The following is an 11,303-nucleotide window of genomic DNA, read 5'->3' on the forward strand; positions in this document are numbered from 1 at the left end:
TCTATTTAGTCAATAATATTTTTTTATAAATGGAAACCGTCCTTTTTCATAAGGTCTCGACCTCAAGTTAAATGAACGTTTCTAACTGCTATTGATATTTAATTATTATCGTAAAATTTGAAAGATTAGAAAAATGAATATTAAAAAGTTTGAAATAATATAAAAAATTATTATAAATACTGAAATGTGAACTAGAAAAAAAAAAAAGTAAAATTTTCAACCAAACCAATCAACATAATTGAGATTAGTGGTTGGGAGACACAGTCATATGATATTATTATTATATATAATAAAAAAAACTCATAAATTTATTCATTAAAAGTTTTCACGTTTAATGAAAATGAAACCACTGTTCGATAAAAACATCGCTAATCTAAAGAATGATCATGAGTTTATAATCAAGGAATACTATCTTCATTCAGAAGAAGCCTTTTCGGAAGTTCAAAGTGGACAATATCATACCATTATGGAGAGTCGTGTTCATCTAATAACCACGACGATGGGAACTTGAATTTCGACCTTAAAAAAAAAGAGTAAATTATCACCTGTTATTTATTTTTTTGTTTCTGGTTAATATTATTTATTTATTTTACTTTTAACCTTAATTCATTAAACTTTAATCTAAAATATATTATGAAATTTTGATATATTTTTTAATTCAACGAAACCGTGTAACAACAACCTAAAGATGCTAACTCGAATACCGTCATTTCAAATCCCAATTTTCATTTAAAATTTTCATGAATTTCTACACGAATCACAAAATTTGGGAAATTTTTATTTATTTATTTATTTTGTAATATAGCTTAAAATAATTGTTAAACGGATTAATTTTAATCACTCTCTCACATTCTTCCGCGGGAAAAAACGTTACTCTCTCTCTCTCTAGTAAATTCCCAAAAACAACCTCACTCAACAGCGGATATTACCAAAATGCCACTGCCGTAGTTGTAAGTGTATCCCGACCCAAATGACCGTTATAAGCAAACCCAAATAAATAAATAAATAAATAAATAAATAAAATTATTTATTTATTTTTAATTATTTTATTAGCGAAAATCATTCCATCCATCATCTCCCTTATATATAGATTTGCAGAACATTCCCAAATTCCCCAAACCTCTCTCTAAAATGGCATTCTCCCTTAACTCATTCTTCTTCTTCTTCATTTCCGTTCCGGCTTTCTTTCTCCTAGCCGCCGCCAAGCACCGCCGCCACCACTGGGTCGGACCCACCGGCCACCGCCTTATCAAAGTGGACGTCAACGGCATCTCCGGCGAGTTCCTCTCCGTCCAAGCCGCCGTGGATGCAGTCCCCGATTACAATACCGTCAACACCCTCATCCGAATCAGCCCTGGTTATTACGTGTAATGCCTCTTCTTTCCTTCACAACAAACCCAAACTTCATTATAAAACACTCATTATTTTCCATTTCATTTCTTTTCTTTTCTTCCCCTTTACGTATAAATCCTTCCCTCTGTTTTTTTACTAACTTTCCCCACACGCCTTTACCTATCAAATCTTTCTAACCCCATAACCAATATCTTCATCCAATAATTACGTCTATGTCGTCATCTTATTTAACTTGAGAAACAATATCTTGATCAATTGAGCTAGACCCGTGTCGTCGAGTTATATAACTCAATAGGTGATGTCTTGAAAAATTGAGCTAGACCCGTGTCGTTGAGTTATATAACTCGGTAGGCGATGCCTTGAAAAATTGAGCTAGACCCACGTCGTTGAGTTATATAACTCAATAGGTAATGTCTTGAAAATTTGATCTAGACCCGTGTCGTTGAGTTATATAACTCGGTAGGCGATGTCTTGAAAATTTGAGCTAGACCCATGTCGTTGAGTTATATAGCTCAATAGGTGGTATCTTGAAAAATTGAGCAAGACCCATGTGGTTGAGTTATATAACTCGGTAGGCGATGTCTTGATCAATTGAGCTAGACCCAGGTCGTCGAGTTATATAACTCGGTAGACGATGTTTTGATCAGTTGAGCTAGACTTGGGTCGTCGAGTTATATAACTCTAGACGATGTCTTGATCAATTGAGCTAACCCATGTCGTCAAATCATATAATTTGATAGACGTCTTGATCAATTGAGCTAAACCCGTTTCGTCGAGTTATATAACTCTATAGGTGATGTTTTGATCAATTGAGTTAGACCATGTTGTCGAGTTTTATAACCCAGTAGGTGATGTCTTGATTAATTGAGCTAGACCCGTGCTAGGAATTATACAATAAACTCAAAAGCTTTTAAGTTTGAGGGATTATAGGTATTATTAAGGCGTTTTGATTAAGGTTTTTTTTGGGAATGGAAATTTGCAGGGAGAAGGTGGTGGTGCCGGCGACGAAGCCGTACATAACATTTGAAGGAGGGGGAAAAGAGACGACGGTGATAGAGTGGCACGACCGAGCAGGTGACCGTGGTCCCAGCGGGCAGCAGCTGCGTACTTATAGAACAGCATCTGTCACAGTTTTTGCTAATTACTTCTCTGCCCGAAACATCAGCTTCAAGGTAAAAATAAATACCCCACCAACACTTTCCACTTCCCTGCCCGTGAACTTACTTGTCCTACATATTTCTACCATTTATTGAAATAATTATTTAATGGGTATTTCATATGTGGTTCACGTGACGGCAGAATACGGCACCGGCGCCGATGCCCGGAATGCAAGGGTGGCAGGCGGCGGCGTTTCGTATTTCCGGTGACAAGGCCTACTTTTCCGGGTGTGGATTCTACGGCGCACAAGACACCCTCTGTGACGACGCCGGCCGCCATTACTTCAAAGAATGCTACATCGAAGGCTCCATAGACTTCATTTTTGGCAACGGGCGTTCCATGTATAAGGTAATCTAATTTTAATTCCATTTAATTTTTTTTTAATTTCATGTATATTTTAAGGCTTTTAAAATTATAACAAAATCATTAAACGGCACCGTTTGATGCCTTAGGATTGCGAGCTGCACTCGATCGCCACCCGGTTCGGTTCCATAGCGGCCCAAGATAGAAACTCACCTAACGAGAAGACCGGGTTCGCTTTCGTCCGATGCAAGGTGACCGGTTCTGGACCTATATACGTGGGCCGGGCTATGGGCCAGTACTCCAGAATCGTCTACGCGTATACATACTTTGATGACGTGGTGGCCCACGGTGGATGGGATGACTGGGACCACACCAGCAACAAAAACAAGTAAAATCTCTTCTAATCTCTATTGTGTGCCCTAACGGCCCATGATACCACTTCTCTTCTCTAATATGGGCTGGGCTGGGCTTACCCATCGATCTATGATCTTGGGGCCCAGTCAGTCAAATTGGGCCTATACAGGCCCAATTTGGCAATTTTGAAAGTTTATTGTTTATTCATACTTACTTTTGGGGTGGTGCAGGACTGTATTTTTTGGAGTATACAAGTGCTGGGGCCCAGGAGCAAGTAAAGTAAAGGGAGTATCATGGGCCAAGGAATTGGAGTTTGAAGAGGCCCATCCATTTCTTGTGAAGAGTTTTGTGAATGGCAGGCACTGGATTGCACCCTCTGATGCGTAGGCAGGCACCTCTGCAATGCAATGCAATGCTTCATATATCATAATATGTATTTTTCATATTTAAATTCATTTCCAAATATTTATATTATTTAATTTATTCAAATTGTACTCCAGAATTTTAAAAAAAATAGCTAATTCATCATTTAAACTTCATTTACTTTAGGCTAAATCTCAGCTGAGAAACGGTTTTCGGCTCGAGTTGCCTGTTAAAAAACAGACAAACGGGTAGTACATGTAGTTAATATGAATACAAAACAAGGTACGGAACAAAGCAGATGCTCTCCTGATACGAAAACGCCATTTCCGAATGGCGGAGGACAGCATCAAAGCACCTATCCCGAACGAGGAAAATGAAGTACGAAATTAAATAACAGTGTTACTGTTGTATAGTACACAGCAACAGTATGATGTCGATATCATCCTTCCCAAGTATAGTCGAGCATATAAAGTACATACCACAATCTTCCTCCTGCTGCCTTTGTGCACTGATGACCTACGACTACCGACGACAATGGAGATGCAGAGGACCACCAAGCTCATGTTTGCCTAACCAGTGACGAGGTAGTCAACCATAAAGGCCAGCCTAAAATAGCACTTTCGTGTTTCGAGAGGTATGCGTCGTTTAAACTGCAAAATTTACAACTTGATGTCAATGCAAAGTTCAAATGCTGATAGAGACTTGTAAATTTCCAAACTTGTATTGTATCTCCATAGGGACAAAAGAGAGAGAGAGATCCTAACCATTCAACATCTGGTGTATCCAGCGTATCATTCCATTCCTCTCCCTGTTCCACAGCAGGGACAGCACCAGCTACAGCGGCCAAATCTTGTACACCATCAACCTAAAAGAAAATAGTTCATGTAAATAGTTCCAAGATCAGAACAGGCAATGAATTTTCTGAATATATCAACCTTTATCTATACATATATTGCTCTTGATTCCCACTCATTTTATTCTGATTCTAAGCCTTAGCATCCAGAAAGTTCAATTAGAATTCACCCAATAGACTCCAATTGAAAATGGCTGCAAACAAATAGATTATAACAATCACACTGCCCATTACCTACCACGGAAGTATATACAGCTCTTGTCGTGTAAAGAAAATGAAACTTACCTGTTGAGGATACGAGGCATAACCCGAATATGCACCATAAGCATATAAAGATGGATCTTGTACAACTCCATATCCATAAGCATCATAAGCTCCTCCATACCCATAGTAGGCGCTCCACTGGTTCGGATCAACTTGCTGACCCCAAGTAGCCAAGTCCTAAAAATTCATCACCATTTCATCAAAGTTTACTTAACAGAGTGAACTCTAGTTCACTATGAGCAGTACACAGAGCTGCTAACAGAAAGATAACGCGCATAACCCATTTTATCAAGGAGTGCACAAAAAAGAAAATTCAAAGCACTTTCCTTTTGTACCAAAGTCCTGCCGAGATAAAATATTTGAAAACAATATATTATAATTAAGATAATGATTGTGTCTGATACAGAGTATTTAGATGATTTTCTGTTATACTTTTCTTAGGGTATACCTCGTTTCCATACATTTTCTTTAGATCCTATTTTCATACCATTCTGTTTTAATGTTCACAACAAAAGAAAAAGAAAAAGAAAAAGAAAATTATTAAATATGATGAAATGCAAGCCTTCTTCATATAGATGAATTTCAAATTCACAGGCTAAATAAAAGACTGCTGTCCAAACATGCTGATATTTTATGAAGATTTGCAATCCAGGCATTGTTTTAGCACATATGGTTTGAAAGGAACCAAATAACTTTTGAAGATAAGTAGTCTTCTTTTTATTTTTTTAGAAATGTACAGCTCCTTGTTTCTTGGTGAGGCTTTAGTCACAGAAAATTCTTCTGTAAATACAACATTTCTACCATTGTTAACAATTGAAAAGCCTACTCATAGCTTCTTTTGGGAGGGGATTCTCACGACTGGGCCACCTAGGTTGTATCATTTTTCTTTAATTCATTCTCGTTTCTTATCAAAAATAAAAATAAATAAATAAAAGACAATACGCCTAATGTTTTATACACAAATTTATTGTGAACCCAAGCATTAAATTATAAACCGCATAATTATACATCACATCCACAGAGTAAAAGAATTTTAGTAAATCAAGTAAATACTTGTTCTGTACTGCAATAGAAGGTCAATTACCTGCTTGGCAGCTGGATTTCTACCCCAGGAAGTACGAACCACTTGTTGACCAATTATCTTTCCTTGCATCTTTTGGATGGCTTCTTCAGCTGAAGCCCTGCATGGACACACGTACTTAATCCAAGTCCAAATGTTCATGGTGAAATAAGAAGTTGATAACATATCTTTGAAAATTGTACGTACACAAAAGCTTTCTCCCTATTCCACAATAATTTTTTTCTTCCACTGACTATTATTTTTATGCATGGCCTTCTTTCGAGGCATAGGAACAGGAGCAAGAAAAGATGAAATTTAATCAACTTGCATCAATAAAATTATTCATGCTAAACATACCTCGTCCCAAACTGTACAAAACCACAGCCTCTCCCGGCAGGAATTTTCACATAAGTAGTCTCACCAAACTGCAAAAAAGTTTGCTTCAACTCCTCCTCTGTAATATTAGGATCCAAGTTACCAACAAATATCTGCATAAAGATCAATGTAGTAAGAGATAAGCACAGAAACCAGAGAAAATAACACTGTCACTTCACTTACAGTTGTGTTATTTGCATCGTAATCTGCTGGAAGCACAGGCACGGGTGTAGTGTAAGCTGGAACTGGGTACATTGCTGAGCCACGAGGCACATTGGTAAGTACGAGTTTAAAAATAGCAGTACCATCCCCTCCTAAGATTCTCTCTTTAGGTGAAGGAAAAAATAATAATAACAATGAATAAATTTCATTCGTGACTGACAGATGACATCTCCCATCAAGTTCGACATTGATTAACATTTTTATCCAAGAAAATCATAGAGATAAATTGTATTTTGGCATAGACATTATACATACGGAACAATCAACTTGACAAGTTTTCATCATAGATCCAAGAACACTAATTCAGCTAATATCTGCTAAAATTTCAGAATGGTCCATTTGTGCCTATTGAACTCCTAGCTCTAGGTTCGTTGATGCAAAAATGCTTAGCAGTATCCAAAAGAGAACTTTCAGTGAAAAAGGTGAAATTCAACTTTTTAAGCCAAATAGCTTCATATCTATGACTCCTCGTACAGATAGGAACCAGACCAGTTCATACAAATAGAAAACCTAGGAAGACCGGAAAGTTGGATGAAAAGTAGAAAAGATAGTACCCGCTCCATATGGAACAAAAAGATTAGAAAACGTGAGAAGTGATAAAATGAAGAAAAGGAAAGACAGTACAACACATACTCATTACCTTTACCTGGAGTATATTGCTGCTGAACACCAATGGTCTTTTTGGGTGTTGCTGCACTAATACGCATAGGTCGGGTTGAGCAATAAACACCATTCATTTCAGACATAGCTCGATTCCTTTCATTTTCATCAGCAAATTTTACAAAACCATATCCCTTTGAACGTCCTGTGTTTGGATCAGTCACAACTTTAGCACCCCTAACAGATGGATATTGAGCTCTAAAGGTCTCTTGCAACAGATAGTCTGTAACATCAGGAGCCAAATCCCCCACGAAAATAGAGTGCTCAGGGCCAGCGTCAGGACGCCTTTCTCCAATTCCAAAAGAGGCCCAATTCAACCTGAAAGTTTGCTCAGTTCCAGGCATCTGAGTCCCATTGTACGTCTGCAGAATTCTTTCTGCTGCTGCATGAGACACAAACTCCACAAACCCATAACCCTCAGGCTGCCCTGTGATCTTATTGCGAATAATTTTAATTGATATTACCTGCATTAAAAAAAAATAGAATAGTTCACAAATAACAGAACACTCTCTTTTCTCAAGCGGCTTAAAGTTATAAGCTCTTATTCAAATACAATAACACAAACAACAACTACCAGGCATCAAAAGTATATTTGTACTGGCCGTTGAAACATAACAACTACTAGAAAATAACTATAATTTTACACAATGACGTTTCGCTACCACGGCTCTCTTTAACATTAAACATCAAACTCATCCCCATTCAGTGGCATGAAAGGTCATAAGAGAGGCTTTCCCTACAGCTCAGCTCTCGTAGCAATAGACCAAAATACAAACACATTCTAATTTGATCACGCCAATTCACTTCCAAAGACCAGAAGAAAACAACTCAATTTCAGGAGAGCTTAATCGAGATGGCCGCCAAAATGTCATGGGCAGCTTCACATTGAACTGCAAAAGTATCTCAGACATATATCTAGTTGTTACTAGGGACATGCGGAATTTTGAATCCACATCCAATGGCTACGAAGAGGCAACCAGATTGAATCATTTTTCCTACTTTCAGACCTAGATAATAATCGCATACGCTATAAATTAACGAACAAATCCTCAAAAATCCATATACACATCTAGATTGAGAAACTACTGAAGTCCTAATGGGTCTATGATTAAAAGCAACATCATTAAACACAAAAGTGCCTAAAATTTTGAAGGAAAAAAAAAAAAAACAAACGAACCTCGCCAGTGTGAGCGAAGCAAGAACTAAGGTAAGACTCATCGACCCAGTACTGCAAATCCCCAATCCAAAGTGTTCTAACTTCCTCCACCGAAGTTGGTTGATGGTGCGTTGGTTGACTTGCCAGAGTCGCCATCGTATCTATTGACACATTATCTTTTACTTTCGTTCAACTTTCTGGTGTTCTCGTGTACCTCGTAATATGGTTTCTACAGTGTATGATGCTCCGACGTCGCCGTCTCTGCAAATTAATCGGTGACTCCAAAGATTTTGGCGCAAAGCTTAAAAATCACAATAGAAACATAATCAAGTGAAGATATTTGAAGATTACAAGAAAAAACCTGCGGATTCTCGTCACGTCACCAGCCACCTCTAGGGTTCCGTTTTCGCCTCGGACCTTCGATTGAACTCCGGAGTACAGTTAATGGCAATTATTTACCCTATTTTTTCTTCATGTTTTAAATTCGCAAATATCACTTTATATTTAACCCGTAATATTTTAAAATTGACATTTTTTTTAGTACGTTAAACTTCGGTTTCTATTTGATCCTTAAAATTTTAAAATTGATACATTTAATTATCCATATTTAAATTTTATTTCTCACTATGATCTCGATATTTAAAACAGGTTTTTAATTGGTCCTTGAGCCTAAAAAATAAAAATAAAACTCAACTCATAAATTACTTATTTAATTATTTTACTCGTTATATCATCGTGTAAATTGAGTATTATTAGAAGGTGTAGTTTTACGTTGATTAATTAAAGAAAAAAAATCATGAATTTATAAGTAAATAATATAATTTTTATTAGAATATAACTTAAAAATTAAAAGCAAAATTACCAGAGCTATGAAAATTTAGGGTTAATTTATTAATTATTAATTTTTTTTAATTTGACTTAAAATTAAAAAATTGTACTTTAATGGGTTAAAATAATTGTGTTTATTTGATTATTAAATTTTTTCAGATAAGTCTAAATAATCGTTGTATTAATTTTTCATATTATATATTTTTAAAATTAAATATCAACCAAAAAAATAATTAATTTGTTAAAAAAAAAAAAAAAAAAAAAAAAACATGTTACATAATCAAGGTTGTCTAGGAACATCATTGTGGTACTCATGATAGGGTAAAGCGGATAAATATTGGTGATTTGAAAAATAAAATAATTAATTAATTTACTTATGAGCCCCCAAAAGTAGAATATTTGTAATAATAGCAATGGAAATGGAAAATTGTGGAATTTGTAAAAAATAGAGGGATCAGAAAATAAAAAGGACTTTAATTACTCCGACCGGCAAGGTTTGCGTGTTGCTTGTCCCTACTTTCCCATTCACGCCTCTAACTTTCTTAAACCTCTTGTCGTTTTCGAACCAAATTTGCCTTTTTATTATTATTAATTAAATCCATTTAAAATTACTCCACCCGTCTATATTACATTAATAACTAAATCTCATAAAATTCAAATATCAAATTTTTACCAGTCACAATTCATCACTATAAACTTAAAATATTTTTAATTTTCATAATAATTTTAAAAGTAGGGTAGAATTGAGTTGTAACCCTATTTTTAGTATTGATCGGATTAACCCAACAAAAAAGAAATGTCAACCCATAAAACGAATTTGAAAAATTCAATCAAACCGTGTCAAAATTTAGTGCAACTTATTTTAGAGAGTATATTAATTATAGAATATATCTCACATTTTAGTAATCAGTTAATATTAGGTATTAGTTGGTTTGTTGTATCCTAAACATTCTGAATATCAATGAAGATTGAACTTTTATTCTATTATTTATTGAGTAATAATATTTTCAGATCTATTCATACTTTTGAGTGATACATATCGTGTCAAACCCAACCCAAACTTTATAGTTTGGATTAGCCTACTGATTCGAACACATCTAAACCTAAATTAACAATTTAAGTGGTAACCATTTTTATTTTTGAAGGGGTGATATTGAAATTTGGATATAATTTTTATTAATTTAACCTAATAATAACAACCCTGAAAATAGGAAATACCAGCTTTTTATTTTTTAATTTTTTCTTACTGGGAAAGAGAATATTTAGAAAAAAAAAAAAAAAAAAGAAAATATTTATTGGATGTGCTGTTTATTGTTCCTTTTGGTGGAGGAATGCTTGTCATCTACTCCTTTTAAGTTCCCAATCCCTTCTGTACTTTCCATTCCACCAAAAACCAAGAAAAAAAAGCTTTGATTTCATTTCGGTAATGGAGTCCCACATTTGCAAGCTCTGTTTCAAATCCTTCGCCAATGGCAGAGCCTACGCCGCCCACATGAAGGCCCATCTCACTGCCACCATGGCGCCACCACTCCCTCCGCCCACTCCTCCAGAGACCCACGGCGGCGTTCCCTCTTCCTTCTCCTCCTACTCCGCTGACGACGACGAATTTCGAGAAGATCCCAAGAGAATTTTCAACATTCTCCTTCAAGAAACAGAGAGCGAAACGGAATCCACAAACCCATCTCGGAAAAGATCCAAAAAGTACCGGAAACCGCCGTTGGAACCAAGCAGCTCTGTTTCTGATACTTCGCCGGAGGAAGACCTCGCCATGTCTCTGATGATGCTCTCACGCGATCGATGGATGAAACCAGAAACGAAATCATTGAAGGGAATTAAAAGGAAGAAAAAGTGTGGAAAGTGCACGAAATTGTTCCGATCTTACAGAGCTCTGTTTAGCCATGAAAAAATCTGCCAATTAGAAACAGAGCTCGACGAAGAACAGGAAGAACACGAAGAGTTAAAAAATGGGGGAACTAGAAGAGTCTTCAAATGCCCATTTTGTTTTAAGCTATTTGGATCAGGACAAGCCCTTGGCGGCCATAAGAGATCCCATGTTTTGAGCTCTGAAAACGCTGCTGTTAGTGTAAATGCCTCTGTTTCTTTGAAGCTTGAAATTAGTCTGATAGATCTGAACTTACCGGCGCCGATTGAAGAAGATGATTACAGTGTAGTTTCGGATGCTTGAGGAATTTGTTAATGATTGTTATTAATTAGTTGAATGGCCTGATTTTGATGGGTTTTGATCGTTCAAACAAGAAAACAATTCAGTTTCTTTTGTGGGTTTCTTGTTTTTTCTAGTAAATGGAAGAAGACGAAGGTTTAGTGAAAGAATTGGTCCAATGGGTTAATTAATT

At 36.1% G+C, this 11,303-nt stretch overlaps 3 protein-coding genes across 9 annotated transcripts; 2 read left to right on the plus strand and 1 right to left on the minus strand.

Annotated features, from left to right (window-relative positions):
- The first annotated feature begins 1,099 nt into the window (after nucleotides 1-1,099).
- Nucleotides 1,100-3,657, plus strand: LOC111808860 (putative pectinesterase 68). The gene is made up of 5 exons (XM_023695070.2): nucleotides 1,100-1,367; nucleotides 2,336-2,525; nucleotides 2,653-2,859; nucleotides 2,964-3,202; nucleotides 3,399-3,657. Exons 1-5 carry the CDS (start codon nucleotides 1,132-1,134, stop codon nucleotides 3,553-3,555), a joined length of 1,029 nt encoding a protein of 342 aa, XP_023550838.2. The 5' UTR covers nucleotides 1,100-1,131; the 3' UTR covers nucleotides 3,556-3,657.
- A 13-nt stretch (nucleotides 3,658-3,670) lies between these two features.
- Nucleotides 3,671-8,627, minus strand: LOC111808858 (polyadenylate-binding protein RBP47B'). Of its 7 annotated transcripts, none has more exons than XR_002817137.2 (10): nucleotides 8,483-8,627; nucleotides 8,143-8,382; nucleotides 6,946-7,429; nucleotides 6,267-6,340; nucleotides 6,066-6,196; nucleotides 5,733-5,829; nucleotides 4,670-4,825; nucleotides 4,296-4,396; nucleotides 4,011-4,181; nucleotides 3,671-3,886 (listed from the first exon to the last, which is right to left on the minus strand). XR_002817137.2 is itself a non-coding variant. In XM_023695068.2 (9 exons), exons 2-9 carry the CDS (start codon nucleotides 8,275-8,277, stop codon nucleotides 4,091-4,093), a joined length of 1,251 nt encoding a protein of 416 aa, XP_023550836.1. In that variant the 5' UTR covers nucleotides 8,278-8,382; nucleotides 8,483-8,627; the 3' UTR covers nucleotides 3,671-4,090. The 7 variants fall into 7 exon arrangements, 5 of the variants coding, with proteins under 5 accessions (XP_023550836.1, XP_023550834.1, XP_023550835.1 ...); XR_002817138.2 differs by lacking the exon at nucleotides 3,671-3,886 and adding an exon at nucleotides 4,467-4,578 and having other exon boundaries at nucleotides 4,161-4,181; XM_023695068.2 differs by having other exon boundaries at nucleotides 3,671-4,181; nucleotides 6,267-6,328; nucleotides 6,952-7,429.
- Nucleotides 8,628-10,252: 1,625 nt separating this feature from the next.
- Nucleotides 10,253-11,280, plus strand: LOC111809113 (zinc finger protein ZAT9). The gene has a single exon (XM_023695465.2). The coding sequence runs from the start codon at nucleotides 10,376-10,378 to the stop codon at nucleotides 11,132-11,134; it is 759 nt and encodes a 252-aa protein (XP_023551233.2). The 5' UTR covers nucleotides 10,253-10,375; the 3' UTR covers nucleotides 11,135-11,280.
- The last annotated feature ends 23 nt before the right edge of the window (nucleotides 11,281-11,303 follow it).

The sequence above is a fragment of the Cucurbita pepo genome, chromosome 13, assembly GCF_057944985.1.
Source record: "Cucurbita pepo subsp. pepo isolate OVF chromosome 13, ASM5794498v1, whole genome shotgun sequence".
Classification (NCBI taxonomy): Eukaryota; Viridiplantae; Streptophyta; class Magnoliopsida; order Cucurbitales; family Cucurbitaceae; genus Cucurbita; species Cucurbita pepo.